Source organism: Chelon labrosus (genome assembly GCF_963514085.1).
Source record: "Chelon labrosus genome assembly, chromosome: 13".
Taxonomy (NCBI): domain Eukaryota; kingdom Metazoa; phylum Chordata; class Actinopteri; order Mugiliformes; family Mugilidae; genus Chelon; species Chelon labrosus.
In genome coordinates, this window is record NC_140346.1 from 26629939 (window position 1) to 26657801 (window position 27863).

The 27863-nt window shown below is 41.9% G+C and overlaps 2 protein-coding genes and 1 long non-coding RNA gene across 3 annotated transcripts in view; all 3 read left to right on the plus strand.

Moving 5' to 3' along the window:
* The first annotated feature begins 3821 nt into the window (after positions 1-3821).
* Positions 3822-11863, plus strand: pld3 (phospholipase D family member 3). The gene is made up of 12 exons (XM_084559132.1): positions 3822-3990; positions 5556-5627; positions 6284-6352; positions 6502-6659; positions 7361-7541; positions 7650-7767; positions 8155-8282; positions 8720-8917; positions 9359-9498; positions 9852-10017; positions 10129-10228; positions 10346-11863. Exons 2-12 carry the CDS (start codon positions 5601-5603, stop codon positions 10531-10533), a joined length of 1473 nt encoding a protein of 490 aa, XP_084415258.1. The 5' UTR covers positions 3822-3990; positions 5556-5600; the 3' UTR covers positions 10534-11863.
* A 444-nt stretch (positions 11864-12307) lies between these two features.
* LOC311498767 lies at positions 12308-17764 on the plus strand. Its single transcript, XR_014699420.1, has 4 exons — positions 12308-13137; positions 13646-13797; positions 15827-15892; positions 17361-17764. It is a non-coding gene; the product is annotated as an uncharacterized lncRNA (long non-coding RNA).
* Positions 17765-23444: 5680 nt separating this feature from the next.
* The window catches only part of prx (periaxin), a gene marked incomplete at its 5' end in the record, with an annotated part of 36886 nt that continues 32467 nt past the window's right edge, over positions 23445-27863 (plus strand). Inside the window, one exon of the mRNA XM_084558830.1 lies at positions 23445-23502. Within this exon, the coding sequence (XP_084414956.1) occupies positions 23445-23502 (58 nt within the window). The remainder of the gene's footprint in view (positions 23503-27863) is intronic.

The following is a 27863-nucleotide window of genomic DNA, read 5'->3' on the forward strand; positions in this document are numbered from 1 at the left end:
ATAAATAAAAACATCTGCAACCAGCCGAGGACGGAGACGCTCTCTGCTGCGGAAGTGGAGCACGCCAGCTTTTTATAACCTCGCCATAACTCTGCCCTCACTGTTGTAAAAGAAAAAAAACAAAAAAAAAAACATAAAACTGTCAGGGATTTTTTTTTTTTTTTGGGAAGCCGGTCTCCATGGTTACACACAAGCACAGACCTAGAGTAGGCCACACGCCTCAGAGCTGCAATAAACACACTTATAAGCTGATCAATAATAACGCCGCTTTATGGCGATGATTACTACGGATTAATAAAAATGCCACAGCGACGACAGAAAGGGTGTGAGAGTTTTTTTTCTTTTTTTCTTTTTTCAGTCTTGCTCTTTCTCTCTTATCAAACAGCAGGTTTCGCCGCTAACAAAAGGAAATATGACCGTTCACCACACCTTTCCACGGAGCCACATTCCTCTGTTTTAATGGATATCCTGCATGGCGCTCCACTGTGAGCTGTACAGGTGGAAATTAACTGCGCTGTCCCCTCCGCCGTCTCCGTCTCCAGCCGTGACTGTCTGTACCTGCACTACGGTGCCCTCTGTTGAAGAATAAACCTGTTGGCTCTGGATTCAGATAAAGGTTAAAGGGACTGAACCGGAGCCAAGCTGACACTCACTGCAGGCACGAGGATGGATTTATTGTTGTATTTGCGCACAAACAGCAGCTGCTCCTCTACATTTTATTTCTTACGTGATTAAAAACGTACACTGCCACCGGTCACATCACTTAAAACCTGAGGATCATATTATAATCACACCTTAGTGGCTTCCAGTTGTGAACTGACAACTAGACTATCAACCATTTCTGATTTATGGCTGATTAGATTTAGAAAATAAATTGTGCAAAGGCTAACGAGTACTACAATAAGATCAGCAGATTGTTTAAAGTTAACGTATGCATGGAGAAGCATGTTCATTTGTCTCTTTGTACATGTTGCAGACATTTTAAATAAGGCATCAGTTCTTTAGACAGTTCTTTAGAAATTTCAACAACTTTCAATCTGATAACCAGAATGAAAGGTGCACGCACTTGCCAATGTAATAACGGACTAGTAAAAAGAAATGCTGATGCAAGAGTCCTGCTCTAAATCCTCCTTCTCAACTGTTCTAACAGTCGGCTGATGTTGAAACAGCGTCAGAAAGGCGGTGATTCACCTGGAGGATCGTTTTGTTGCATGTAACTGAAAGGCGCATGTGAGCAGCATGACGTGCAAGAACGCAGAACGGAGACTATTTTAAGGAGCAAACAGTAGAACAATACAAAGTATAAACAACTGACCACGGACTGCAATGTCAAAATAATAGGAACATGCGTCGGTGCAACACAATACGGTTCGACAGAACTACAAACCACAGCCTCCAAAATGAAAACAAAGTTGAATCAACAGCTATATCAGTTATTTTAAACTAATGTAGAGAAGATTTAGTGCCTGGCTGTTATATTAAAGTCATATATCTTTTCACTAGTGTACCTAATGAACTGGCAAGTGAGTATATATCTGCATATCAGCTCAGAATGATTAGTAATAGTCACATCTTTACAATGACTTTTTGACTTGAATTTGGACCTATAAACAAGAGAAGAAGAAAAAAAGTAAAAACAAAACACGGCACGACTACTGCGATAACATCAGCAGACGTGTGTTCATAGGCTGTAGACACTTACAGAACTCATGGAAACTCATGTTATTCACAATCTGAGCCCCATGAATCCTGGCATTGTCATCTTTGAATATGATCCATTGATGGAATAACCTGGTCATTCAGTATATTCAGGTAGTCAGCTGACCTCATTCTTTGGACACATAATGTTGCTGAACCTAGACCTGAGCAACTGCAGCAACCCCAGATCATAGCACTGCCCCCACAGGCTTGTACAGTAGACACTAGGCATGATGGGTGCATCACTTCATCTGCCTCTCTTCTTACGCTGATGGTTCCCCACTATCCTTCCAGTTTTTAATAATGCGTTGGACAGTTCTTAACCCAGTTTTAGTAGTTCCTACAATCTCCTTAGATGTTTTCTCTGCTTGATGCATGCCAATGATTTGACCCTTCTCAAACAGACTAACATCTTTTCCACGACCACAGGATGTGTCTTTAGACATGGTTGTTTAAGAAATGAGAAGCTACTCATTGCATCAGTTGAGCTTAAATAACTTGTTTTCAGCTGAAAGATAATTGACCATGCAGTAATTATCCAATAGGAAGCGTGTACCTATTTGCTTAGTTAAATCCAGGTGGAGACTTTTATTTTTTGGCCATGCAGTGTATTATCAATCACAGGTCTATTTTTTCAGTAAATCAATGATGGATGTAATAAAACATGTGTATTATCTGGAAAACACACAGTACTCGACATCGACAGCCGTCCTGAACACATCCTCTGCCTCAGCTCATTTCCTTGTCATGTGATGCATGACCCACATTAAGAACTTGTAGCGAGGGAACTGTGAGCAGTGCCATGTAAACATCCCATTTACGAATTCGAAGCTGTACAGTACGGCCTGACTCATGTGGATTCACATTTGCCAAAGCAAATACTTCTTGAAAATTGAGGGTGTCTTCTTTGGATGAGTGACTATTCCTCACCTCTTTACTTGTAGCTGTGCAAACACCTTCGGGCCATCGTCTGCGGGTTCGTCGCCTCCACTGTTTCAAACGGAGCAAGGCTTCACAGGCGATAAGAGGAAGAAGAAAGGACAATATGCATATTAGACTGTCTGCATGTAATATGTTAAGGTGGATTAAAAAGTACAGGTTTGATCCTGTGAAGAACATAGATTAAAAACTAGAGATGACGTGTTTTTTTAAAGCAGAAACATACTTATCGAATATATCTTATTTGCATTTATCCCATATATAATGTAATGTGTCACCAAGGGGAAAATACACTAAGAAGACAGAACCAAAGGTAAATCAAGGTAAAACAAGAACAATCTGGAAGTTTGATGACATTTGAAGGTGTAGAAAAACTATCAAGCAGAAAACAGCTGCAGAGTCACATGAAAACCTGGTGGAAACAAACTACATTATGATAAAAACACATATAACGGGGGTCAGAAGATATGAAAATGTGGCCCTAGTCTGTGCCCACCACATTGCTGCATAAAAAAATTTAAAAAATATTCGACCTATCAGTAAAACTAAAGGGCCGCAGAATGACCTGTGAAATGACCACAGTGCAGCTGCAGGATGGAGCCAGGCAGATAATCAGCATTCACTGTTAAACATTAGCTGGATGAAAGCAGGGAGCACATGAAATAATACCTGAATCTTTTACACAAATAAGTTAAAGAAGCTGCCGAAAACATCGTAACTGCCTCGAAGGTTATTTCACAACGTCGCTTGCGTGAGGGATTAGCTCGCAGGCAGAGGTGCTAGTGTTTGCTCTTCTAACCTGTCCTACCTGGCGGAGCTGCAGGCAGGTGATCTTCATCCTGGAAGTCGGGTCAGAGGTCAGGGGGGAGACCACGCCCATTTTATAAACCGTCAAAAATATTTTTTTTTCTTATACGATATAATTTATTTTTTTTCAACACTGAGGTTAACGTGTAGCTCTTTTCGTGTTCTCGTTGGATGGATGTCTGATTTACCGTAGTGTCGCTGAGGCTCTTTCACGCTTTCAGCTTCGTGTGATGCGGCTTTGGCGTCATCTTGTGGTGAGAACGGAAAACTGCACCCCCGGAAGTTAGACAGTGTACGTCACTCCGGCAGCTCTCCCCCGATTGGCTGTCCTCCTCAGATCACATGACCACCGCCCCTCCCACTGTCCTGTCTGTTACCAAAACGGTACAACAACACAACAGCAACAGAGCAGTGAATGGGTCACAATTTTTTACTTTTTTTGTGTATTTAACAATGAAACAACAGCCTTAAATGTTCTCAATGTAAAAGACAGACGTCGACGTTGTTATGTGCGGGATTTGAACGAACCTGGACGCATGATAGCAGGTGGGTTGGGTACTTTTTTGTTTTTGTAGCTGAAAGTGAGTTGTTTTTGTTGTTTTGCATCGTCAGCGACTCTCCGTCTGCTCCTGTAGATAAAAAGACACCAAACCTGGCTTCACTGGAGGCTAACAGGCTAAGCTAAACTACACAAGTGTGTTTTAAAAAATGTAAATTGTGTGAGCTCCACAGGTTACCTTAAATTCATGTTTTATTTTAGCGTTTAGCTAGCTAGCTAGCTATCCTGGTGATGGCTACTTTAAACTTCTACAAAACCAAGACAAAAGTTCTACTTAAAAATAGTTTTCTCTGTTGTCACTTGTTCCCCAGCACAGACAAACAAGCCCTTCTTTGTTTTCTGCCATAAAGCTGTAATTTGAGCTTAAAATATCGTTTAAATTTGGGCCAGAAACACTTCAGTTTACTTAATTTTCTTTAAACTCTTCTGCAAACTGTCTTATCTGTTGATAGGAGACGTAATTTACTTGATAAACTCCAATGTATGAAGCAGACACAGTTGAAATCAATAATATGTTGACTGCCATAGTGTCTGTTAGCTTTTCACTGTCGCACCATGGTTTAAATCTTATTTGTATAAATGTGACCCCCTCTATTTATTTGTCTTAAACTTTAAATTTATTTAATTTAGCGGCTTTTGTTGATCGGATTTTACAGAGTTTTCTGTTTCTTAAACTACTGAGTAAAACCAACCAACACACCAGCTTCACAGATTAATATTTATTGTGTTAGTTTGTCACCTCCAAAAGTAACAAACATTATAGTGTCAGAATAAAGCAAAAGTCATGAGTTTGCACAGGAATAGCTCTTGCAGGAAATATGTTTTCAAGGAACTTAAAAGCGAAACACGTCAAAGAACTTGTTTTCTGCATGTGTGATCTCAGACTACATTTATTTCAGTTCACCAATGGACCATGCAGTCTGTTCCTCTTATCCCAGCACCAGTAATGAGTCACTTTTCTACGAAGCGGCACAGACTCTTATGACTGCCAGCTCATACTTATTGCAGCTTTGCCAAGTCACGCTGTTAACGTCAGCATTTAGGCTTCCATACTTCCTCTAACTTTAAACAATCAGATCACATATTTTCATCTAACATTAGAATCCATTATGTCTGCGTTTCATCGTAGGATTTTTACTTTATTTGTTTTTTTGGTTGTTGTGAGCTCAGCTTCAAGCCGCTGGAGCCGTGTGTCTTTGTGCAGGAGATGAGCCGGGCGGTTCATTCTCTGCGTGTTTAGTGTTTAAAACACCTGGAACCTTCTCTTTGTCGAGTCTATAAAGGATGAGAGGTGTGTGCAGAGGAGAAGCAGCTAACCACGCAGCGACTTTAAGTTAAACAAGTCAATCAGAATCTCTTACTCAAACAGGAACAATGCAGATTCCTCTTTTTCAAATAAACAGTTCCAGCTCCAGTTTACTGATGTAAAAAAAAAAATTGAGATGACCAGTTTCCTCGCGAGATTCAATACTGGTTCAGTCATCACGTTTACAACAGAAACACAAAGACGTGACGTGACGTTGTGTGTTTTGTTCCTCATGTTTGGTCTCAGAAACGCAGAACTCCATCCGACCCCCGATCTCTTTTAGTCTTCAACATGAAGACAGACATCGCTTACGACCAGGTAAATGATTTCAGCTTTTATTCCTTTCCACATTTCATTGGGTTTAATTATTTGTTTAGTTAAGTATTGAAGTGTTGAACAGTTATTGGTTGAAGCTTCTGTTAACTGTTAAGTTTTCTTTGCTCACACTTTAAATATCTAATGTATCACCTTTCATGTTGGTTTTGAATTTCATTTATGGACCGTGTATATTATTTTATTATTGAATGGTATTTTGAAAATGAAAGATTAATACATTTATTAAAAAATGAAGAAAACACTTTAAAACACTCATTTAAACTTAAACTGAGAACTAAAACCTCCGTCCATCTATTCAGAGCACTTGTTGTTTTTCAGGGAAGTTTCTTTTTGACCTTCCGATCACAGTGACACCTTTTTTTAAAGATCCTGTCACTGCAGTCAGGCGTAATGCACATACGGGAAACCACGAGATTTGATAAATTATAAGAGGAAGCGAACTTACTTGAAGAAATTTATTGGCGTGACTGCTTTTACTTACACAAAACTCAGTGTCAGGCTGTACAATCCTGCTCCTTCCTCCGACAGAAATACTTTGACTTGTTGTGTTTTCTGTAGCAGCATCACCTGCTACGTTAGAGGTTCAATTTCAACTAAAAAATGGTGACTATTGATGTGTTACTCTCTGGTGTGTGTAGCTGGTGGACATGGACGGGAGGAGAAATGAAGACGGGAGGAGAAATGAATCCAGCAGGAAAGCACAGCTGGTGAGTTACATCGCAAACTCACTCAGCACCAACACGACACATGTTTGAAGAACAGTTTATGTTTTGAAGAACAGAAATACACACAGAAATTAATATGATTTACTCAACCCACACTTTAACTGCCTCCCTCCCTATCTCTCCCCCCCCAGTACTCCAGGTGTTTGATGGCTCTGGCCACTGTAGCTTGCGTGCTGCTGGCTGCCACGGCCCTCTATAACCTCCTGACGCCGAGGGCCTCCTCTGCCCATCCCGCTTCGAGCAACAGCCAACATCTGCCCCAGATCGAGTCCTGCTCAGACCCCTGCAAGTAAGTCAACACCTTGTCAATCCAGAGACTAACACGTGCATCCAGCTTTGACATAAATCTGCTGCAAAAAATCGTATTCTGTTGCTTCTCTGTAGTGTATTTGGTGCAACAAGTCAAAGTATTTTCCCTTCAGTGAAACAGGAATTGACCTACACATGAAATTTCCAGCGCTCTCACAGGCGTGGATCATTGTGTTCACCACTAAATAAACCCGGTGCTTCTCCAGATTCAGAAGACAAACTCTCAGAGATAAATTCAGATGACATACTTGTGTCAGAAAGTCTAAAATTACATCTGAATATTGTTCCAAAGTCGTGTACGTGGGTTTTCATAGAGCGCTACAAAATCATTAAATACTGGAAACAACTTCTTCTTCCTCACTTACAAAAACTTCCAGTTTTATTTGAGTCACATAGCACCTAGTTTCTTATTTAGTTCTCTTTCTGTTTTCATATTTTTAAGGAAGAGAGATAAATTTACTTGCATTTTAAATTGAAAAACAAATGAAGTCAAAACAGATTCCACAGAATCCGTTCAGTGTGTGTTGTCCTAAAACTGTAGTTTATGTTTTCCGTAGATTAAATCATTTTAAATTTCTGTGCTGTGACCTATATCATTAATATATATCTGCAGTAAATGACTAGATCAGTGACATGGCAGAACCAGGAGAACGGATATTAACCATTTATCTCTTCTATGAGGTTTGTCCTGGTGGAGAGCATCCCTGAAGGAGTGGAGTTTAACTCCAGCACCACTCATCCATCCATCTTCCAAACGTGGATGAATCTGATGGCCGAGGCTCGCAGCAGTGTCGACATCGCCTCCTTCTACTGGACGCTCACTAACAATGACACCGGCACTCAGGAGCCGTCAGCCTATCAGGTCAGCAGCTTCTCCTCTGATTTTACATTATAGTTCTATAATTTACCTTGAACTTTTTTGGCTTTAATGTTGTCTTTAATGAGTCTTTTATGGGATTTTCCTGCACAGGGTGAGGCGGTCCTGAAGAAACTAGCTGAACTATCGGGGACGTTGTCTGTTCGTATTGCAGTCAGCACACCTCAGAAGAGTCAACCACGGGAAGACCTCAGACTGCTCAGCGACTCAGGTGAGGATCCTGTTACCTTCATACCGGCACTGATGGATGTACTGATGCATCAACTGTCTGATGTTTGGGTTAATGTTGACTTCATTCAGAATAAAGCATGTGTCTGTGATGTTCTGCACTTACTAACGCTGGGCAGTCATTCAGCTGAAACAGGGGAAACATGAGAAACATTTGTAAGGCAACGCTGATTATTTTTAATGTCTTTGCATGAAACTAACCTTTTTTACATAATCTGCACCAGCGCCTTCTGCTTGAACACATCTACATTATAGTTTGTTTAATCTGGAGGAGAGCTCATTACAGCTGTCAGCATGTTTCTGTTCTCACTAAAGCCCTCACTAAAAACTAAATCCTTCCAAACATCTTAATACGCTGTGTGTGTTTCAGGAGCCGATATCAGGATGGTGAACATGAAGGAGCTCACCACGGGCGTCCTTCACACCAAGTTCTGGGTGGTAGACAAGAAACACGTTTACATTGGTAGTGCCAACATGGACTGGAGGTCCCTCACGCAGGTAAACACACACACACACACACACACACACACATTCCTGCATATTTGTGTTTATCTGAATCGTTTCAGTTACAAGAAGATAACAAGAAGAACTCAGCGTTACAGTCTGATAAAAGACTTGATTCAATATCTGCTGATTAAAAGCCGTGCTGTGTCCAAACCAGCAGATTTAAAGTTCCTTCTGCTTTTGACGGGAAGTTTAACTCAGAGTTTCAGTCATGTGACGCGCTGTAAGGAAAGTTGAGACCAGCATCAACGCCTCGAACCACAGTCTCACTTTTAGCTTTCCCAATCACATTTCTAGTGGTCATTTTCTGCTTTGCACCAACTTCCTTTAAGTGCTTATTGCAGCGAAACTGGACCCTCACCTGATTCACGAGGTCACGCAGCATTTGGTTTCATGCTTTAGTAAATAAACTCTGCCCTGTTGGTCTCTAGGTAAAGGAGCTGGGCGCTGTGGTCTACAACTGCAGCTGTTTGGCTGCAGACCTGGAGAAGATCTTTGAAGCCTACTGGTTCGTGGGGGGGAGTCAGTCCATCCCGTCACCGTGGCCGACCAGCTTCTCCACCCTCTACAACAAGGACACGCCGCTTCAGCTGCCGCTCAACAACACGCCGTCCAGCGTCTATCTGTCGGTGAGACATACAGGGGAGGAGAGGAGGAGGGAGTTTTAGATTTATTTCAACAGGAGGAAGATGAGATTGAGGCTGGCCCTCATAAAGACAAGATGTGTTTTATAAATGAGATTAACGGTGAAAGGTTTCAGGTTGTCTCTCCATGGAGACATTCATAAAGTTACACTTAATGTTCATAAATAGACGAGTAACACATTAAAAAGGGAACTAGAAAGAGAAATCAATTCCTTGGCTAACCACAGCGTGAAGTGGACTGTAATGTTGAATTTTTGTTTTTGAAATGTTCACCTCCACCTCTGTCCTATTAGTAGGGGGTTGTGCAGGGGGTTTCCAAAGCTATCTGACATGCAGTTCTTATCTTCATCAGTTGGGTTTCCATATTGTTTAAGATGTCGCTAATCTCTTGATTTGATCCCGTTCTCTCTCCTCATTAATTCCCAGAGTTCGCCTCCGTCCTTCTGCGCCGCCGGCAGAACTGAGGACCTTCAGTCCATCCTCTCTGTGATGGAAGACGCCCAGAGGTTCATCTACATCGCCGTCATGAACTACCTGCCCACCATGGAGTTCTCATATCCTAAGAAGTACGGCTGGTGCCTGCTGAATTACAGTCGCCTTTTCAATCCTTAGCATTTCATCCAGCATCATTATCTGCATTGTTTTTGATCAGATGCCTGTGTTTTAATTGGATTTAGTGCTAATTAGCAAAATGTGTCATGCTAACGTGCTAAGCTGAGATGATGAAAATGACTCCTGCTCAGCATCTGCATGTTTACACTGACTATAGCTTTTAATCAAAGCACTTCGAGCAGGATTCAACATCCAGCTGTTAACATTTTGTGCCTGTAGCTCTTAGCACGTTTGTAAATGAATGCCGTCCCAAAGCTGCATTTTGAGGATTGATGTTCTTATACGTTGCATGTTGTGCCCCCTGCAGGTACTGGGCAGACATCGACACACAGCTGAGGCGGGTGGCCTACGAGAAGCGCGTCTCGGTGCGGCTGCTGATCAGCTGCTGGGGCAGCTCTCAGCCCGTCATGCTTCCTTTCCTCAAATCTCTGGCTTCGCTTCATGACCACAAAAGTAAACTGGACATCCAAGTGGTGAGTAGTTCTTCTGCATTAAAATTAGACCTTGTCCCGGTCCAACACCCGCTGCCACTGAGAGAGGAGGTTGTTCATATAATGGTGCTTACTGTGCTTCTTTTAATCCAGAGGCTGTTTGTGGTCCCCGCCACCCCCAAGCAGAAGGAGATTCCCTACGCCAGGGTTAACCACAACAAGTACATGGTCACAGACAAGATAGCATATATCGGTACGTCTGCACACACCACGTGATTCATGAATAAATGAAGGTTTAGTGCGTCAAGCAGATTCAGCTTTTGTCTTTAAGAATATGTAGAAATATAATTAGTGTACTTCCTGTCTGCAGGTACATCTAACTGGTCAGGGGACTACTTTGTGAACACAGCCGGCTCAGCGTTGGTTGTCAACCAGACGGCGTCTGAGTCCCTGGAGCCGACCGTCCAGTCCCAGCTGCAGGCCGTCTTTGAGAGGGACTGGAGCTCCGAATACAGCACTCCTCTCACCCAGGACTCAAACCTCAAAGACTTCTGCTAGGTTCAACGGCCGCTACTACAAATACATATCAGTCTTTGTCTACAACAAGTATTTTGTTGCACCTTTCTAGTATTCACATTTACATGCATTTTGCACTTCTCTGCTGAAATATTTGTTCACATATGAACGTGGGAACTCTCCAAGCAAAGGGGAACTACCAAGTGTAATCTGGTCTCAGCCTCAACTCACAGTTTCAGACTCGCTCAGACTTCAGCAGAGAGTAACGTGCTGTAAAAGAGTGCTCGATTTCATATACTTCCCAGTTTGGTGATTATAAGAGACAAAGCAGTCAGAAGCAACTGCAAAGTGTTATCAGCTCAGACAAACCATAAACTTACCAGTTAGTGTATTCTAATATAACAGTCCAGCACTAAATCTCCCTTCATGACTGTTATAATATTCAGTTTATGATAAAACAGCGTCAGAAAGGTGATTCAGCTGTACGATCATTTTAGAGGATGTAGTTTGCAGTGCTGTTAAACAGAGTTGAATTAAACACTAAAATGTTTCTGTTATTTAGCCTCACACACTGACTAATATGTCAAAATTATAGGAACATGTGTCGGCACAACACAACTAAATTCAGTACCGGTACCCCAATAAAACCACCGCCTCTAAAATAAAAACACAGTTGAATCTGTTGTTTTAAAGTAATGCTGAACACCTGAACCTTCTTGAGGATAAGATTTAGTGGAGAGCTGTTTTATTAGACTGCTTTGTTTTTACCAGTGCGCCTAAGGAACCTGGCGAGTGAGTGTGTTTTTAGCTTTTAGTTCATTTCATCATGTAATTCCTGTCATGAACCGTCGCTACCTGCAGGTGGTGCTGTTTCGGCTTTTAAATAAGGTCAGTGTTCTGCTGTGGAACAGTCTTGTTCCCAGCTGGCTCCCACAGTCACTCATGTCAAGTGTTTTTTGTTCATGTGTCACTTTATCAATCACAGTGCATTACTTTTAACACACACACACACACACTCTCACACACACACACACACACACACACACACACACACCTTCGGCCTCAATGGGAGCTTTTATCCCGGTTCATCTCAGGGAGTAAACTTTTTGAGTGTTTTCTTAAATGATGATTTGCTGGAATTTGTGATAATTAAAACTCAGACACGTGTGCTGTGCCTTTAAAACACGTACTGATGACGTCTTCCAGACAGTTTGGAATAAATTGATTTAGTAAATAATGACTGACTGGTTAGCGCAGAGATGGTTGTTAAGAGAGTCGGAGCCAGATAAAGATTCTGGACGGTCATTGTATAAATGTCATTATCTCCTTCCTCTGTGCAGAAATCAGTTCCAATAAAGTGTTTTAAAACTGGTGTTCAGTTATTCATCATTTCAGAACCAAATAAAATGTTGTTTATAGGACACATTTGACCATATTACTCAGATTTATTGTCACGTGTGCTCACCCATACAAGGAATATGTCAATAACCATCAACAAAGTCTAAGCAAAAATAATATATAAAATATAAAGAATATATATAAAAAGTCTGGATTTAACTGGACAGATTGTGCCTAAATTAAAGTGTGTAAATAGACACTCATTTGTTTTAATTTATTAGAACAAAGTCTTTGCTTATAACAATAACCTGTTAAAAACTCTCACTCATTATAACTGTCATTTCATATGTTTCAGACTTAAGGATTATGAGTTAAATGAGTTTGATATCTGACTGATGTTAAAAATGAAACTACAGCCAACAAAATTGTTTGTCTTTTTAGATATTAAATACATTTGTGATAAATTGAATCTCTATTTATCATACCCAACAGTTTCCACAATGATAGAGATATAAATCATGTAGGTCAACTGTTAAACACGTTTATTTTAGAGGTTGTTAAACTGTCAAAACCTTTTCAGAATATATTTCTGTTGGACAGCAGCAGCAGCCGACCAGTGTTTGGGTTGATTCAGATTCTTTTGGAGGAGGATGCCTCTACGATGCAGTTGAACTGTGCTTGAAATATGTAGAGGAGTGTGTTCTGCAGAACTGATATAAAGCTCTTTAAATGCCACTGCACATGGCGCAAAAATGTCTGTCTGTCCTATAGGCCCCTAAAGACAGTGATGGTACTCCTAACTTGTCTTGTTGCTCTTCCACTCCTCCAGAGTTTAAAGTTCACACAGAGCTGGCAGCTTAATATAGAACTGCCTTATTATGGACACAACGAATCTCTTCAAGCTAATATTTGCAGCAGGGCTGTCATCTGTCCCCTAGCGGTGTCGTTCCTTCTGCTATAAAACGGACCCGTTGGTCCTTTCTGCCTCCATTCCCACACAAACCTCCCTCTGCGCATCGCGTCGCGGAGGAGGAGCGTCAACGGGAGCGGTCAGCGAGGCGGACATGGCGACACAGAGCCCAGCAGATCCCTGCAGGACCGGAGAGACGTGACGTTGGTCCGTCTACACACGGGAGAATGACTTGAAATAAAATCGCGTTTGGTTCCACCCGGAGTCACGGACGGGGCACGGCCGTTCGTTGGAGAGGCCGCCGGCTCGGTGCGCAGAGCTGTGACTTTCTGTGGAAGAGGCTGCAAAGTTTCCAGACACAGCTGCAAGGCTGGGCGACGATTTCTGGAGGAATTAAGGTATAAGAGTAATAAAAGCGAAAGTGGTCATTATATCTTTAAATTAGATTATTCATTTTAATCCATTTGGTGACTTTCTCCATCTCCTCTCCAGGTTTATCCAAAAAGCGTTTGAAAAAAAAGGCAACTGCTAGAGTCCAGTTCCCTTTTTTTCAAACGCTTTTTGGATAAACCATGACCTGGATGACTGAGAACCTTCACAGACATATCTCCAGGTTTATTTAATGCATTTACGCACCAACAGGTTTAACTGTACCACACAGTGAGAGGAACAGACAGCTGACCCTGACAGCCAACATCCAGCTCATGTAGACTATTTTTAGAAACGCAACGTATGAGTCAGAAGGAGTTTCATGGTGAGACGTATACGTTGCCTGGAGCGCACATGTTCCAAGTTTCTTCTGTTCCTCCTTTTGGTCACCAAACAGTCCATCAACCCATCATCAAACATTGGTCGTTGTATCACGAGGAGAAAATACATATTCATTATCTTCTGTGTGTGTTGCAGGGAGGAGGTCAGTCATTACAGGTCAGCTGTTTGCTCGCCTCTCAATCCGCTGCGTCTGCTGCTTCCAGCGCCTGCGCCATGATTGAAGATTGAAGCCCCACAGATGTCCCCAGTGTCCTGCCGCTCGGCTCGACCCCTCCCTCCTCTTTAAGGTACAACATGTTCGCTGACATGTTTCCACTCACAAGAACCTGAGCTCAGTTCAATCACAGATTCGAGTAAGAGAACTCCTGAAGGTTGTTGAAATTTAGTCATCCACAATAATCCAAGTTTTAATTTCTGCTTCAAAGGACCTATTTCTTTATGAAATCCATATTTAACAGGAACTCATTAGGAGTACTTGGAGGCCGGAGTCCAGACCTTGAGTCAAAAACGGTTAACTCCAAGCTGAGCCTATACCTCTTTTCTTGTATTGTAACTGATCATTTTTCATTTTACCTTGTAGTATCAAGGGAAAATATTTTTATTTTTAACCTTCTTTTTTTAGTTGGAGGTTATTTGTTGCATGTGGCGCTGCAGTACCAGATGTCTAACACTTGTGTGCAGTGTTGGAGCAGGTTTAAACAGTCACAGTGCCACGCTCAAAGTCTCATCTTTCTCTGAGAGGTTCCTCAGAGTGAAAAAGCAAAAATTAAAAAAATCCGAGCCAAGTTTAAATCTAAATTTAGCCACGACACAAAACAAAATAAATAAATAAATAAATAAAATGAAAATAAATCATCAGCTTTTGAGGTCCATTGCTCCAAAACACAAGCTGAATCAAGGGCCACTGGACTTGGGTTGAAGATGTTTCATCCAAGTCTTAAGTTCTAAACAACTGGTCGAGTACCTGGTAGTATCTGGTTGTTAACCAGCTCTGGTCTTGTGGTTTTCTCAGTTGGGCACCAACCACAGATGTTCCTAAGAAAACCCCAACTCCCCACGAGTCTTTCAGAGCTGAATAACCTACCGTGAATCTCTACGAATCCATTTGACCTGCATAAATGAAAACCTCCACACTCGTTTTTTTATCAGAGTATCAAGCTGAGTATTTTACAAGAATCTCTGCCTCATATCAAAGCCAGAGAGTCCAGCTGTGGTCCAACTGGATGTGGCTGTTTATGGGAGAGACTCCAACACACCCAGTCTCTGCTGACTGCAGACCGGACTGATATGTGCTCTTTGTTAATAACCCACCTACTGACCCAGAGCCAGCTGGGTGGTGTTTAACCTTCTGTATCCACGATGTGACGCACCAGATTATTTATCTCGTATAGTACATGTTGTCTCTGACTTTTGTTTTGTTTTTTTATTTTGTGTCCTAATCTTCTAACTTAGACAGTTTCTGATCAACCTTAGACCACAGCCGTCATATCAGTGGATGTGTAGATGGAGTTATAACTTCTGAGATATGTTTGTTTGACATTTAGTACGTTGTACAATATGTACAATATATTGTACCACCAAAAAATGCATCCATCCAGTAGATTTTAAATCACTGTGCAGTCAACACTTTGATCAATACTCTCATTGGGCTTCATAGATCGTATTTCATTCACACACACACGCACACACATCCTCTGAGTTATCTCCAACCGACACATCCCCGCGTGTAAACTATTCGGTGTCGTCAGTGGTCATGGAACGCAGCAGAGCCCAACCCAGGAGGTTATTTCTGTCTCCCCTCTGTTAACCATCCCAAACCATCCAGTCTCCACCCGTCCAGTGGCCCACGGAGGGGTGATTCAGAGCTGGGAGAGGCATTTCTGGGTTTATGCTTTAAAAACTGGAAATAGATCAAATTCAAATGAGATTATTTGGAAGGATGTGCTTGAAAGCAGTTTTATAAAAGTTAGTTTGTCCTTCGGTCACTGATTAGGGCTCCTTAAACATGTGACAATAGCTCCACCTGCTGGTTGAATGATTTAAATGTATAGAATAATTCATATTTTACACGAACTAGTATCCTTTTTTTTTGTTGGAGTAAATACACGTTGACTTCTGCTCTTATCAGTGAAGCATCAAGCTGCACCACCCAGTTAATGCCGTAATGGAAAAAGTCTCTGCTCCAGGGGACGACTGTGTTTGTGTGTGCGCCACCCTAAAGACCACCCAGTAAATGTGGATACCCACCGTAGATCATTTACTATACTTTGTTATGACAGATTTATATCTTCTGTGTTTATGTTTCTCTCCGTGCAGATGTTTCGGTGCCAAGATGCCGAGATGTGCCGGAGCGACCCAAGTTTCACCTTCGTAAACACGAGTGTGAGTGCTTTAGTTCCGAAGGGGGACATTTGAATCTGAATATTTAGATATTAATTATATGAGATGGTGTTCCTCTTCACAGATATTTCTTGTGAAGGCGTGAAGTTGCTTTGGAATCATGAAAAAATTGAGAAAAAGTGACATAATATGCATATAAAGTGCCATACAGGACATACAGAGGGTGGAAATTATGTCAAGACAAGAAATAAAATAAATACTGTATGTTAAAAAGTGTAAAAACGACAAGTATGTACAGAAATGTACTTACATTTCAAAGTAGGAGGAGACAGCAGTACAAAGCAAGCAGCTTATTAAACTAAAGTACTTTAACACAGCAGCAGCAATAATCAGTCCACATGATAAAAGACTCAGGGTGCAAAGTTGCAGCAGTTGCAAAAGCTTCTTACAGAAACAAAATGTGTTATGAAATATTACTCCAAATAATTTCTGAGATCCAGAACAGACTTTACACAAATACAGCCAATACACGACACCAAATATGACAAAAATACAGCAGCGGCGCCTCTGCAGATGAGAAATGAGAAACATATGAAACACGTCTGAGACTCGGTTCAGAAGTGAGATAATGAGTAGGAGGATGCTGGGATGCAGCTGTGTGCCACCGTGTTTAGGAGAGAAAGCTTTGAGCTATTTGCACTTTAATTACCACACTGTCCTCTCAGTGGACTGACGTGGTGACGAGGGTGCGAACAGTAAGAGGTGGAGTCCGTCCCATTAGCAGGGCCGGTTTCAAACTGTACCGGCCTGATGTCTGTGGGTGAATGAGGCTCCGCTACATGAACATAAAAACAGTCCGGATGTGCACGTGTGAAACTGTTGTTTTCTGGTTGTACAGCTCGATGTTGAGGGAGGACGTGGCTCAGCTTTGAGCTCAGCTTCTGTCCTTGTGAGTAGAAAGTTAGAACAGGAGGTTGGTTAGAAGGTCACATGGTACTGATATTTGCTTAAACCGCTATTTGTTTAAATTGCATTCCTGTATAGATGCCATTAAAATGCAAATTACCTGATAGACTGCATGACGTTCTTTAAAGGAAGCAGCATGAGAAGACTGGCAGCTGCTACTGTGAGTCATCCAAAGAGGACACACACAAGAGAATTAAAAGCTTTGCAAAAAACGGCCAAAACAATTGAATAAACCAATAAATAATACAATCGTAATTAGTGGATATGTGCAGCTTTTTAAAACCAGGTATGCCCTTCTTATTTGTCATTAGTCGTCACATTCAATGTTGCTAATGCACCAGAAGACAGGATCAGTAAATACTAGGAAGCAATGACTGCATTACTTTTACTTCAGTTTCAACTAAGGTTGTTGGAATTTGTGGATCAGACTGCAAAGAATCCAAAAAGATCCTTCCAAGTGTCTTTGTCTTTTTAAAAAACATGTATTATTTTTTCCAAATGTTAACATAAGGACTCTCTCTCTCTCTCTCTCTCTCTCTTCCAGGAATGCTTAGCATCCCATAAACACGGCAACCAAAGAGAAGAGCTGCAGCATCACAAGGAGCGCACCAGAAAACACTGAAATACTGTGTTTTTAGAAGATGTGCTTATATTGCACCATACTTCATCGAGGTCATAGTTTGTCTTCCAGTTGTTATCTTTGTGGTATAAACTGTTGATTGTCCAGATTTGTTTTAGACGAATAAAACAAAAGAAATGTTAAAGAAAGGGTCCTGTTGTCGTCCATGTAGATGATTTATTATTTTGCCCTGCTCTGGGACTGTAAGGTCACATGGTCACATCTCCTTGTAGGGGGATGGACACAAGTGCTTTGAGGAAGCACGTAACCAAATAAAACAAAAATATAAAATGACACATGCTGTTTAGTGGCATTAGCATGTTAGTGTTCTCAGTGACTGCAGAAATAGAAGTATCTGACATTTCAAGAGTTTTTTCCATAGCTGGACTGGAAACATGACCTCCTCCTCCTCCTCTTCTTCCTCCTCCTCCTCCTCTTCCTCCTCCTCTCATGCCTCTGGATGTAATCAACCAATTTATATCATTCCCCAAGTCTCTCCTGTGCGATTAGATTAATTCAATTGGCCGTTAATGGCTCTGACAGGCGGACGCCGACCGGTTCCACGGGGTCTCCGGTGTCATTCATTAAAGATCTTTAATTCACCTGACACACTGAAGATGAAGAGCTAAAACGTCTCCAGAAAATCTTGTCTCAAACTCCACGGTGAAATGTAAGATCAGCCCTCCTGCTTAAAGCTCAGCTGAATGCATTCAAGAGACAAAAACAAATTAATTAAGTTCATTTAGGATCGTTTAGTTTCAGCGTGGGAGTAACGGATAATTAGGCTAATCCACAAATCCCCAACAACCTCCAGTTTTGAGGATTTTCCTCCCTTGAGATCGGTTAATGAAGAAACTGAATGTAATCATGACTGAGAGGAGGACAGCTGCAGGAAAGGGAAGAGGAAAGGACCCTGTGTTGGTAGCTCTCTGAGAAGCTGGAGCCTACAAACAGAAACAGGTGCTTTAAGCAGAACGCTAACGGTAGCATCTGATCAGATACGATATAGAGTATGTATTTACGTGACCCAAAGCATCAATCAGAATAAAACTTTATCGACAAAGTGGGTCTGTCTGCTGTGGAGCATCAGATCAGCCCTTCTTCCCTCAGCCTTATTACACTAAATTTATTTTGTAGATGGCCAAGATTTTTCCACATGGATTCCAGCTTGGTTCATCTTTTCAAACACTTCTTGTTTCAGTTTTTCTTTCTACCTCCATGTTTCTGTCCCTCCTGTAAACTCCTCATGATGTTTACCCCACGTGGCTCACTGAGAATGGATTTATTTCCAGCAGATCAAGTGTTTGCATGTTTATGCAGAGCTAATACAGTGTATCTCTCAATCTGAAAGTGACCATCTTTGCATGAAGGTGTGATGTTTACCATGTTCTCCTTTTGGTTTGGAAAGTTGCAGAAGCTGCAAGATGAAAATAAAATAAATAAAATGAGCTGGCGGCCATAATTATTACAGTTTAACCTGATGACAAATGCATGACTCAGATGTCTTTGGCAGTTTATCCAAAAATGATATGTCAGCCTGGTGTAGATCAGTTCTAATCAGAATATGAGTCCAGTAACACACCATTTAGATTTCATTATGGGCCAAATTTAAATTTTTTATAGATAAAATAGAAATACCTGTGCATGCAACCATTCAGAGCCATTAAGTTGTAAACTAATTAAACTCTGTGGAGTTCAGATGACTTGTATAACTACTGCTACGCTTCTGTTCACCCAAACAATCTGATGGATCTGGCCATCCAGAGTTCCAGACCAACTTTCCACCACAGAACGTGTGGCATCTGTCGTGTCTGTATGTTCTTACACACAGCTGGTTTACAGAGCACAGTAGTCCTGTTATTGTCTGACACTGCCCTGAAATCACTGTGAGCTTCATCCAATAAACAACCACAGACAGGCGGCGATGTTCATTAAACTGCTCCTGTTTGGTTGTGTTCTCACGCCCAGCTCTGACAGCAAGGTTAAGGTCTAAAATAGAAAATAAAAAAACGAATAATTCATCTGCCTGAGATGTGGGAACACGTAGAAGAGTGGTGTCGACAAATTTTTTAAGCTTGAAGATCGGAGCTGTGAGCCGGCATCAGCCGAAGGAAACCAGAGAGTGATCCTTCTCAGTCGCTATCTGTTAAACCCACAGGATCCTCAGCTTTAGCTCCATGTGAAGTGTGTATGTGTGCGTGTGTGTGTGTGTGTGTGTGTGTGTGTGTGCGTGTGTGTGCCTGTTTGTGTGTGCGTGGATGACTCAGCTCTCAGCTACTCTGCACTTTGCAGGGATTAGCTGAGGCATGTGGCAGACAAACATAATTTCTAATGAGCACAGAAACTGCATTTATCATCCTGAGAGTTGACCAGGCAACAAATGCTCTGTGAGAGCGTCTGTGAGAGCAGAAATCACACTCTAGATAAATTAGGTCAGTCCAATTCTCTGATGTCAGATTGGGATTTGGATCAAATTTGGTTCCTGTGGGATGAGTACTGACAAAATTGATGATCATCGGGTCAATTTGAGACAAACAAGAGTGTCAGTCATTTCATCAATGCCACCCAAAACAAGTCCTCTAGTCTCAGCTGTAGGAATTCTAATTCTTATCCAAAGCAGAACAAAGTACCATTTTAAAAGTACCGATTTATGAGGAGGTAGAGGTCGGATTAGGGTGGCACAGTGGTGTGGTGGTTGGCAAAAGGGATCTGGATTTAAATCCATGGGCCAACTGGGTCCTTTCTGCGTGGGTTCTCTCCAGGTACTCCAGCTTCCTCCCACTGTCCAAAGACATGCTGGTTAGGTTCATTGGTGATTTTAAATTGGCAGTAGTTGTGAGTGTGAATGGTTGCCTGTCTCTCTGTGTTAGCCCTGTGATAGACTGGAGACCTGTCCAGGGTGTACCCCACCTCTCACCCAATGACACCTGGGATAGGCTCCAGCTACAAACGGCAAGGAAAAAATCCTCAAATATTTTTCCTTTCAGCTTCTTCAACTCTAGGTCTAGCTCAGTATGCCTATTATTCAATTTTATTTTATTTAAATGGTGTCAATAACAAGCCACACTGTCTGAAGACGCTTTATAGAAGCAAGAGCCTGAAACTCCCAGAGCGAGCAGAGCACCAAGGTGCTGGCGGCAAAGAAAAGCTCTTCAACAGGAATAAACTCAGCTCACATGGAGGGTAAGATCTGCTGGAGGCCAGAGAGACAGGAAAAAAAAGATGGACATGGGACATAAGAGAGGGGAGGAGTGGAGGATAAAAGAGAAGAGCAAGAGCATAGAGAATGTCAATGTGAGACAATCTCCTTTTTATGCAGCAGATAGAATAGAATAGAATAAAATAGAATAGCCTTTATTGTTGTTGCAGAATACAGGTTGTACAGTGCAACGAGAGATTTTAAAAACATTATAATTATCATCTGTGTGTGACAGATGACACTCTGGACTACAGTGTTTTGCACATTTGCAGTTTGGTTATTGGTGGTAAAAATTATCTATCTATCTATCTATCTGTCTATCTATCTATCTATCTATCTATCTATCTATCTATCTATCTATTCTGGGTTTCGCAGAATCATCCAAAATCAATGCACGTTAAAAAATGCACCTGACTATCAGAGAATGATCTGTTAGTGCTGATGTTGGTGGAGAATCACGGTCCAGGTTTCTTGTTCATAAGGAGGTGGATGTTAACTGTGTGCAGCAGAATTATATTACAGGTGAAATGCTGCAGTGCAACATTTACTTAGTGAACGAATGAATCTAATCACTCAAGGAAAAAAACAACTCTTTGTGTCATGGTTCTGTGTTTTGATTCCTGTGTTCATGGTTCATGTTTTTCAGTTTCCTGTTTTATTTTGTTAAGTTCTTGGTTTCCTGTCTTGTGTCCCTTCCTGTATCTTCCCGCCTTTGTGATTGTCTTCCATGTCTTGATTGGTTTCACCTGTTTCTCGTCACCTTCCCTGTGTAATTGTCTGCCCTGCCCTGATTGCTTTCACCTGTGTGTATATATAGTCCTGCTTTTCCCTTTGTCCTCTGTTCTGTCGTACTGTTTTCTGTTTCTCTGTGTTCCCACTGTTTACAATCTATAGTCTTGTAATGTTACATTTTTGTCTTTTTGAAAGTTTTGATTTTTGTTTTTGGTTCTCCTGCCGTCTCAGCAGCGCTTTGTGATTCCTTTTGTTTAATTAAATTCAGTTTTTTGCCTACTCCTGCCTCATTGGATTTGGGTCCTACCTCACATTGAAAATCCATGACACTTTGACTCTTGAGCTCATGATGAAGCATTATTAAAGTCTGCAAAGTCCCATCCTTCCTTTTATTTCTTGCACCGTTTGTATTGTCGTGGCACTTCTGCTGGATTAGCTTTTTACTTGAACTTTGATTGGACTATTTTTTTATTACCTTCTTATCATTAGTCTTTTATTCTGTAGAAAGTTTCGTTAAAGGTCTTTCCTTCCCTGCCCCTGCCTCTTCTGGTCTGGTGTCTGCATATGAGTTCTCCATTCCTAGCTACAGCCGTGCCAGACGTTGACATGAGACAGGACTGAGAATGGAGACAGAAGTAAGGACTTGGCCTTGAAACACTGCTGGATTAACAGGCTCCACAGATGAGGAGACAAACCAAAACTTGCTTCTGCAACTAGAAAAGGAAGCACACAACGGTCCTGTTGTTCCTGACCACACAAACAGTAATTTCTGAACTGTCTGCAGGCCTCAGTGGGGTACACGAGTACAAATATAGGTAATATATACAGTAACAGAGCCACAACAAACACCAGTCCATTTATGTCTTCATTTGATTCAGATGAGGTTTATGTGTGTGTGTTGCCTGCTTGAATCTGCAGCATCAGTGTTTCAGTCACGTATCTCTTCCCCTTGACGTTTCTGCTCTAAGCTTCACAGACTTGTGAGAGGTGCCCTTTAAACTTGATTTTTACAGAACAAAACCTAAAAAGTGGCTTTTATAGAAATCAGAGAAATAAAACGGGGCCTGTAACACTTTACTGTGGCAATGAAAAATGGTAACTACTCTATATTTTTAAACAAATCCCATGAAAATAAAACCCTTTTATTCTTCTTTGGTCCATTATTTCTTCGATAACTACTTTAACAACATCAAATAGGCATTAAGCCACTCTTTAAAATAGTTCCTGACAGCTCTACTCCCTCCTGTTTGAGTTTTACTGATAAACTAAAGTCACTCAAGGTTTTAAGAGGCGATTTTTTAAAATATGAAATGTAATATTCACGTCTATGGATTTACAACTGAATGCCACATACAGGGTAGTGGAGTTTTAACGACAAATATAAACCAGCACCTTTGGAGATGAACCGCCATAAGCAAAGGTCATGCTGGCCGGTTTGTGGCTGTGGTTGTGTCTGACTGGTATCCAGTGTCCATCCTCTCTAAGCCCAGGAACAAGGCCCCGCTGGGACGCAGCTAAAGCCGCCAGCGCCACAGACAATAGAGCGGGGCTTTACGGAGGGTCCCAGCAAACTGCTGACTGTCCACTACAGCTAATACACCTCAGTCCTGCCTCGTCTCGCTGGTGTCACCCTGCCCTCACACACACACACACATGAATATCCAATGTGTATTTCACACTCTGTGGTGGTTTGCAGAAGAAATAAAAGTTCACTGGTCCATATGTTGATACGTACACACACCGATGACACAGTCCCTCTCTTCCTCTGTCTTTCTATCCATCCCTTCCCTCTCTCTCTCTGCTCTCCATCCATCCCTCCATCCATCCCTCTCTCTCCCCCAGCCCTGGGACCTCTCCACCCTCTTTCTCTCTCCCTCTCTTGCTTTCTTTCTAGTTGTGATCCATGCTGACGGTGTAGCTCTGTCTCCTCTGGGGCCAAACAGTCAAACCGACCCCCGGCTCGTCTCTGACACCCACCTGCCTCCCCCATCTCTGCCTCCCAGCTCTCCCAGCCCCAACGGCCCGTGTGTGGGCTGCTCCATCGGTGCGTTTCCTCCTTGGGCTCCCTGCTGTGGACCATGTGTGAGTGTCTGCGTGGAATATTCAGAGTCACCTGGACGCCCTCCTCCAATGCAGGTCAGGATGAATCACGGTCCTACTCTACAACATGAAGCAACACAACTGCCATACAAATAAAAAAGAGATACCTGCTGTAGCGGTTGCGCTTTAGGAGAGACTGAGGTTGTGGGTTCAGATTCTGGCAAAACTTTGGTTAGGTTTCTCTGATCCTCTGATAATTCGGGACAAAACTAAACTCTTTAGTTGAGATTCAGGATTGTCAGGATGTTGGATGTTGGTTCTGGAGTGATTTGACGAAGCAGGAGGAGGCTCAGGGACATGAAGTAAAGTTGTTGCTAACTCTACCACCAGATAAATCCTCCAGTATAGAGAGAATATGTGTCTTTCATCTGAATGGTTAAAAGTTATATAAATACTGTATGTATGCCTTGGAGCATTAGTGGATCGGATTGTTGTTACCAAAATATTGTGATGCTGCTGAAACTCTTTAAAATCTTTTGGGTGCGTTTTAAGCCAATCCTGAAATTTAAGCTCAGTCTACCATCTGTACATATGCTACTGTTTAATGTGAAAAAAGGGACCTGTTTGTTCCTGTGTCTGACTGATTTCTGGCTGATGAGTTGTGGACCAGATGCTGATTTGATTGTTGTTGCTGCTGCTCCAGTTTACTTGATGTTCTCACTGTGGCTTACTCTCTGTCTTTGAATTTTGACTCTTTGTGTTAAGAGATCTGAATTTATCTGAGCTAGTTGGATATTAGCATCTATGCAAAAATGTGTCCATGCTACATATAATTCAGTTTTATCACTGAAACCCTGCAGCACTCTTTTACTCGCCTTTGCACCAACAGTTTTGTATAAAAATGAACCAGGTATCATTGTGTAGCTAGTCTAATAGCACACAAAAACATCAGCTATTGTTTCAGGTTAAAAAACAAACAAACAGAAAAACATGGTTACAGATAGAAAGGTGGATGTTGTGCAGGTTTCCTCTGTGATTCAAACTCCTGACAATCTGCCTGTCTAAATTCAGAACGTTAATCTGGACTGAGCGCGTTCAGTCTTTATGATGGAAAAAGAACTTCGAGAGACTCTGGTCAAAAGTCAAAAAGGTCTTTAATCAGCGATTCACAGAGAGTCTAATTACAGGTTCTTTCTGGAGAGAAGCTCCTCTGGCTAAAATCGTTTTGAGACTACTCTATGCTTCCTTGAGCAGTTTTGTTTTTTTAGTGGGATACAAGAAGAGACTGTCAGCAAAACTTCTTGGGCAGAGCTGCCGTCCAATGAGAAATCTTAATCCAGCTCTAACTCGACACTAATCATCTTTGGTTTCTATTTACATCCTCATTATAAAATCGATAATTATTAAATATCAAAAAGCATTTCTCAGGCTACAGTGGTGTTTGGATAACCCGACACATTCATCTCTATTAATAACTTCAGGTGAACTCACTGAGAGGTCGTCCAGGTCAAGACGAAGCCGAGACAGGAAGTGACCATTGTGTCTCTGAAAACAGTTACTGTGATGATTCAACTGTTTGGCATTTGAACACTGATGTCATGGAGCCATTCGGTCATTTTGGAACTTTTTCAGGGGTGAAACCTGTTAAGATCATTGACTGTATGGTTAAGACTTGGTTTTAGGATAGAGCTTACTATCAGATCAGGGCGTAAGGGACTAAGAAAGATAGAAACACAAGTTTGTGTGTGTGTGCATGTATGCGTTTCATGACCATTGTGGGTTTTTTGTGGGTTAAAGCACTTAGGTTTTAGGATAAACGTCATAATTAGGTTTATGGTCATGGCTGCAGTTAGGGTTAGGCACTTAGCTGAGATAGTTGAGGTTAGCAGCAGCAGGTTAGGGGATAGGGAACGTATTATGTCAGTGGAAAGTCCCAAACTCTGAGGGGAAATAGAGGCAACACTACAACAGGGTTTTCACCTCTGGTTGTTCATTTCTTTGCCACTTTTGAGGTGGCCATCGTCTTTTCAAAATAAAATTGTTTTTAGCCGGCTAGTCTTGTTGGAGTCAGTTACTATGTTGAATGTGCTTTTAGTTAAAGTTAAAGACTTTCTATAGGAATGAGTATTTTCTGGTCACAGTCGACATAAATTGAAATTAATAACCTCCCCTCTCGGACAGGCAGCTGGAGAAGACGTGTTTTTACTGTAACACACACACACACACACACAGCCTGCTCCAGTTTCTTGGCCCATTTAAGCGCTGATGAGGGCATAGCTGATAGCTGTGGTCTGATGAGACCTACGCCAGGATACCACATCTCACCCCTCCTCACCCGTCAACACTCTACAACAGCCCCTTCCTCCTCTGCCAAATCTCTTCTGACCATCCTCACTCACAAAATCACAGCGGCACGTTAACCGCTGTCACGTGCAGAGTTTACACTTCCAAAATGAATCTTTGAAAAGTACAGTGTTTTTAATTCAATCCCGCTGAGGAAAAATTAAAAAGAATCTGTTGTCGTCAGGGTGATATGTAAACAGAAGCCTTCCCCTCTCTCCCCCGTCTGGCCCGGCCCTTGTTTCAGCCTCCCAGGCCTCCCCCAGATCTAAATCCTGGCTTTGTGTGAGAGCTGGTATGCAACAATGACCATGTTAGCTGACACAGTGCTGGCTGCATGATCTGCTCCGACAGCAACTCACCCCCCTCCACACATCCCCACCTCCGCCTGGCTCGCCAGCCAGAGGGACACCTATTGATGATCGGCAGGACTGCGGTCTGGACGGGGGCTCTGCTGGCTCTGTGGCTCTGGGACAGCGGTTTGCAGATGAATGTGGATTGGAAAGCCCCGGAGGTTTAAAAATCTTGCATGCTCATTTATTTTGACATGTTGGTCCTCTGTTCAGTTTGAGCACGATGGGAATTAAGTGAGCTAATAGGAACAGGTGGGAGAAAACAGTAAAGTTTTACATAGCTGCCTTCAAATAAAACCCGCTCCTGGTGATAAAATGCTTGCTTTTCAAGAGGTAACATCAGCTGTAAATCGTGAGAACTCCTCTGTGAGGCAACTGCTGGAGTCTAGAAGAACAGTTTAGCAATTTATGAACAGGGAACTTAACGTAGGAAATGCAAAATTAACAGTCCAGAGAAGAAGGCTAATAAGTGAAAACACCCGTGTAGTTTTGTCACATGTGTGCAGGGCCTGCAACGATTAAACATGTACCTGCAAAGTTAGAAATAAAGTGCTCTACCATCTTTTTTTTTTTCATTAATATGTTGGATTTAAAATATACAAAAGGAAAAATATAGCTCCTTGTGCAAATTAAGACACTTTGTGATCTCATGTCCCCTGATGTTGCAGCTAGCATTTTATTTTATCAGATTTATTCTCATGCTGAGACAAACAGCAGGTGTGACAGGAAGTAGCACCAGCAGGATTATAAGCACAAACTGTTGGAAGTAACATAGCTAGCGGGCTAAAGCAACAAATGATATACAACAGGTATGCGTTTCATTATTTAATATAAAAAAATATTATTTAGCCATTAAATTACATGAATAAAAATTTAAACAACCAGTATTTTCTGAATGAGAGGTCCATTAAGTACCATTAAGCTAGAAAAGTGCTGTACACGTATGTGCAAACCATTAAAAACGTTTCAAACTGTCTGGACATTGAGGAGATCTGTCATGTTGCATGAACTTGAACCAGCAGCAGATCATTTTAACTGATCACTTTTCACTGTGATCTGCTGTTGCATCCTTCTTCACACTCTTATCAATCCTCATGTTGCATAAACCGTCTCTAAGGACCTCCGACATCTTCTTTTAGGGAGTTAATAATAGTCTCTTAATATGTGTTTGACATTTGTTCACCTGTTAACAATTATTTAGGAGGAGAATCTGTGTGGGCGGCATGGTGGCGTGGTGGTTAGCACTGATTCCTCACAGCAAGACGGTTCCGGTTTTGAATCTGTGTGTAGTTTGCATGTTCTCCCTGTGTCTGCGTGGGTTCTCTCCAGGTACTCCAGCTTCCTCCCACCGTCCAAAGACATGCTGGTTAGGTTCATTGGTGATTCTAAATTGGCCGTAGTTGTGAGTGTGAATGGTTGTCTGTCTCTCTGTGTTAGCCCTGCAATACACTGGGTAGACCAGGGGGTACCCCGCCTCTCGCCCAATGACAGCTGGGATAGGCTCCAGCCCCCCCGCCACCCTCCAGAGGACCAGTGGCTACAGAAAATGTATGAATGAGAATCCGTGTTTCAGATTTGCTTCCTAGAGCCACTTAAGCACTTTTCATGTAGCTGATTTATTCCAGTTGAGTAACCGTCTCTCTACTTAATTTCAAAGCAGTGGGTGTGAGGTCTTGTTTAGTTTAGAATCCTTTCTCTTGGTGCTGTGTGATCAGTTTACATGAGGCTGGGGCGTATGGATACGCTTCTGCTTTTGAATGCAAA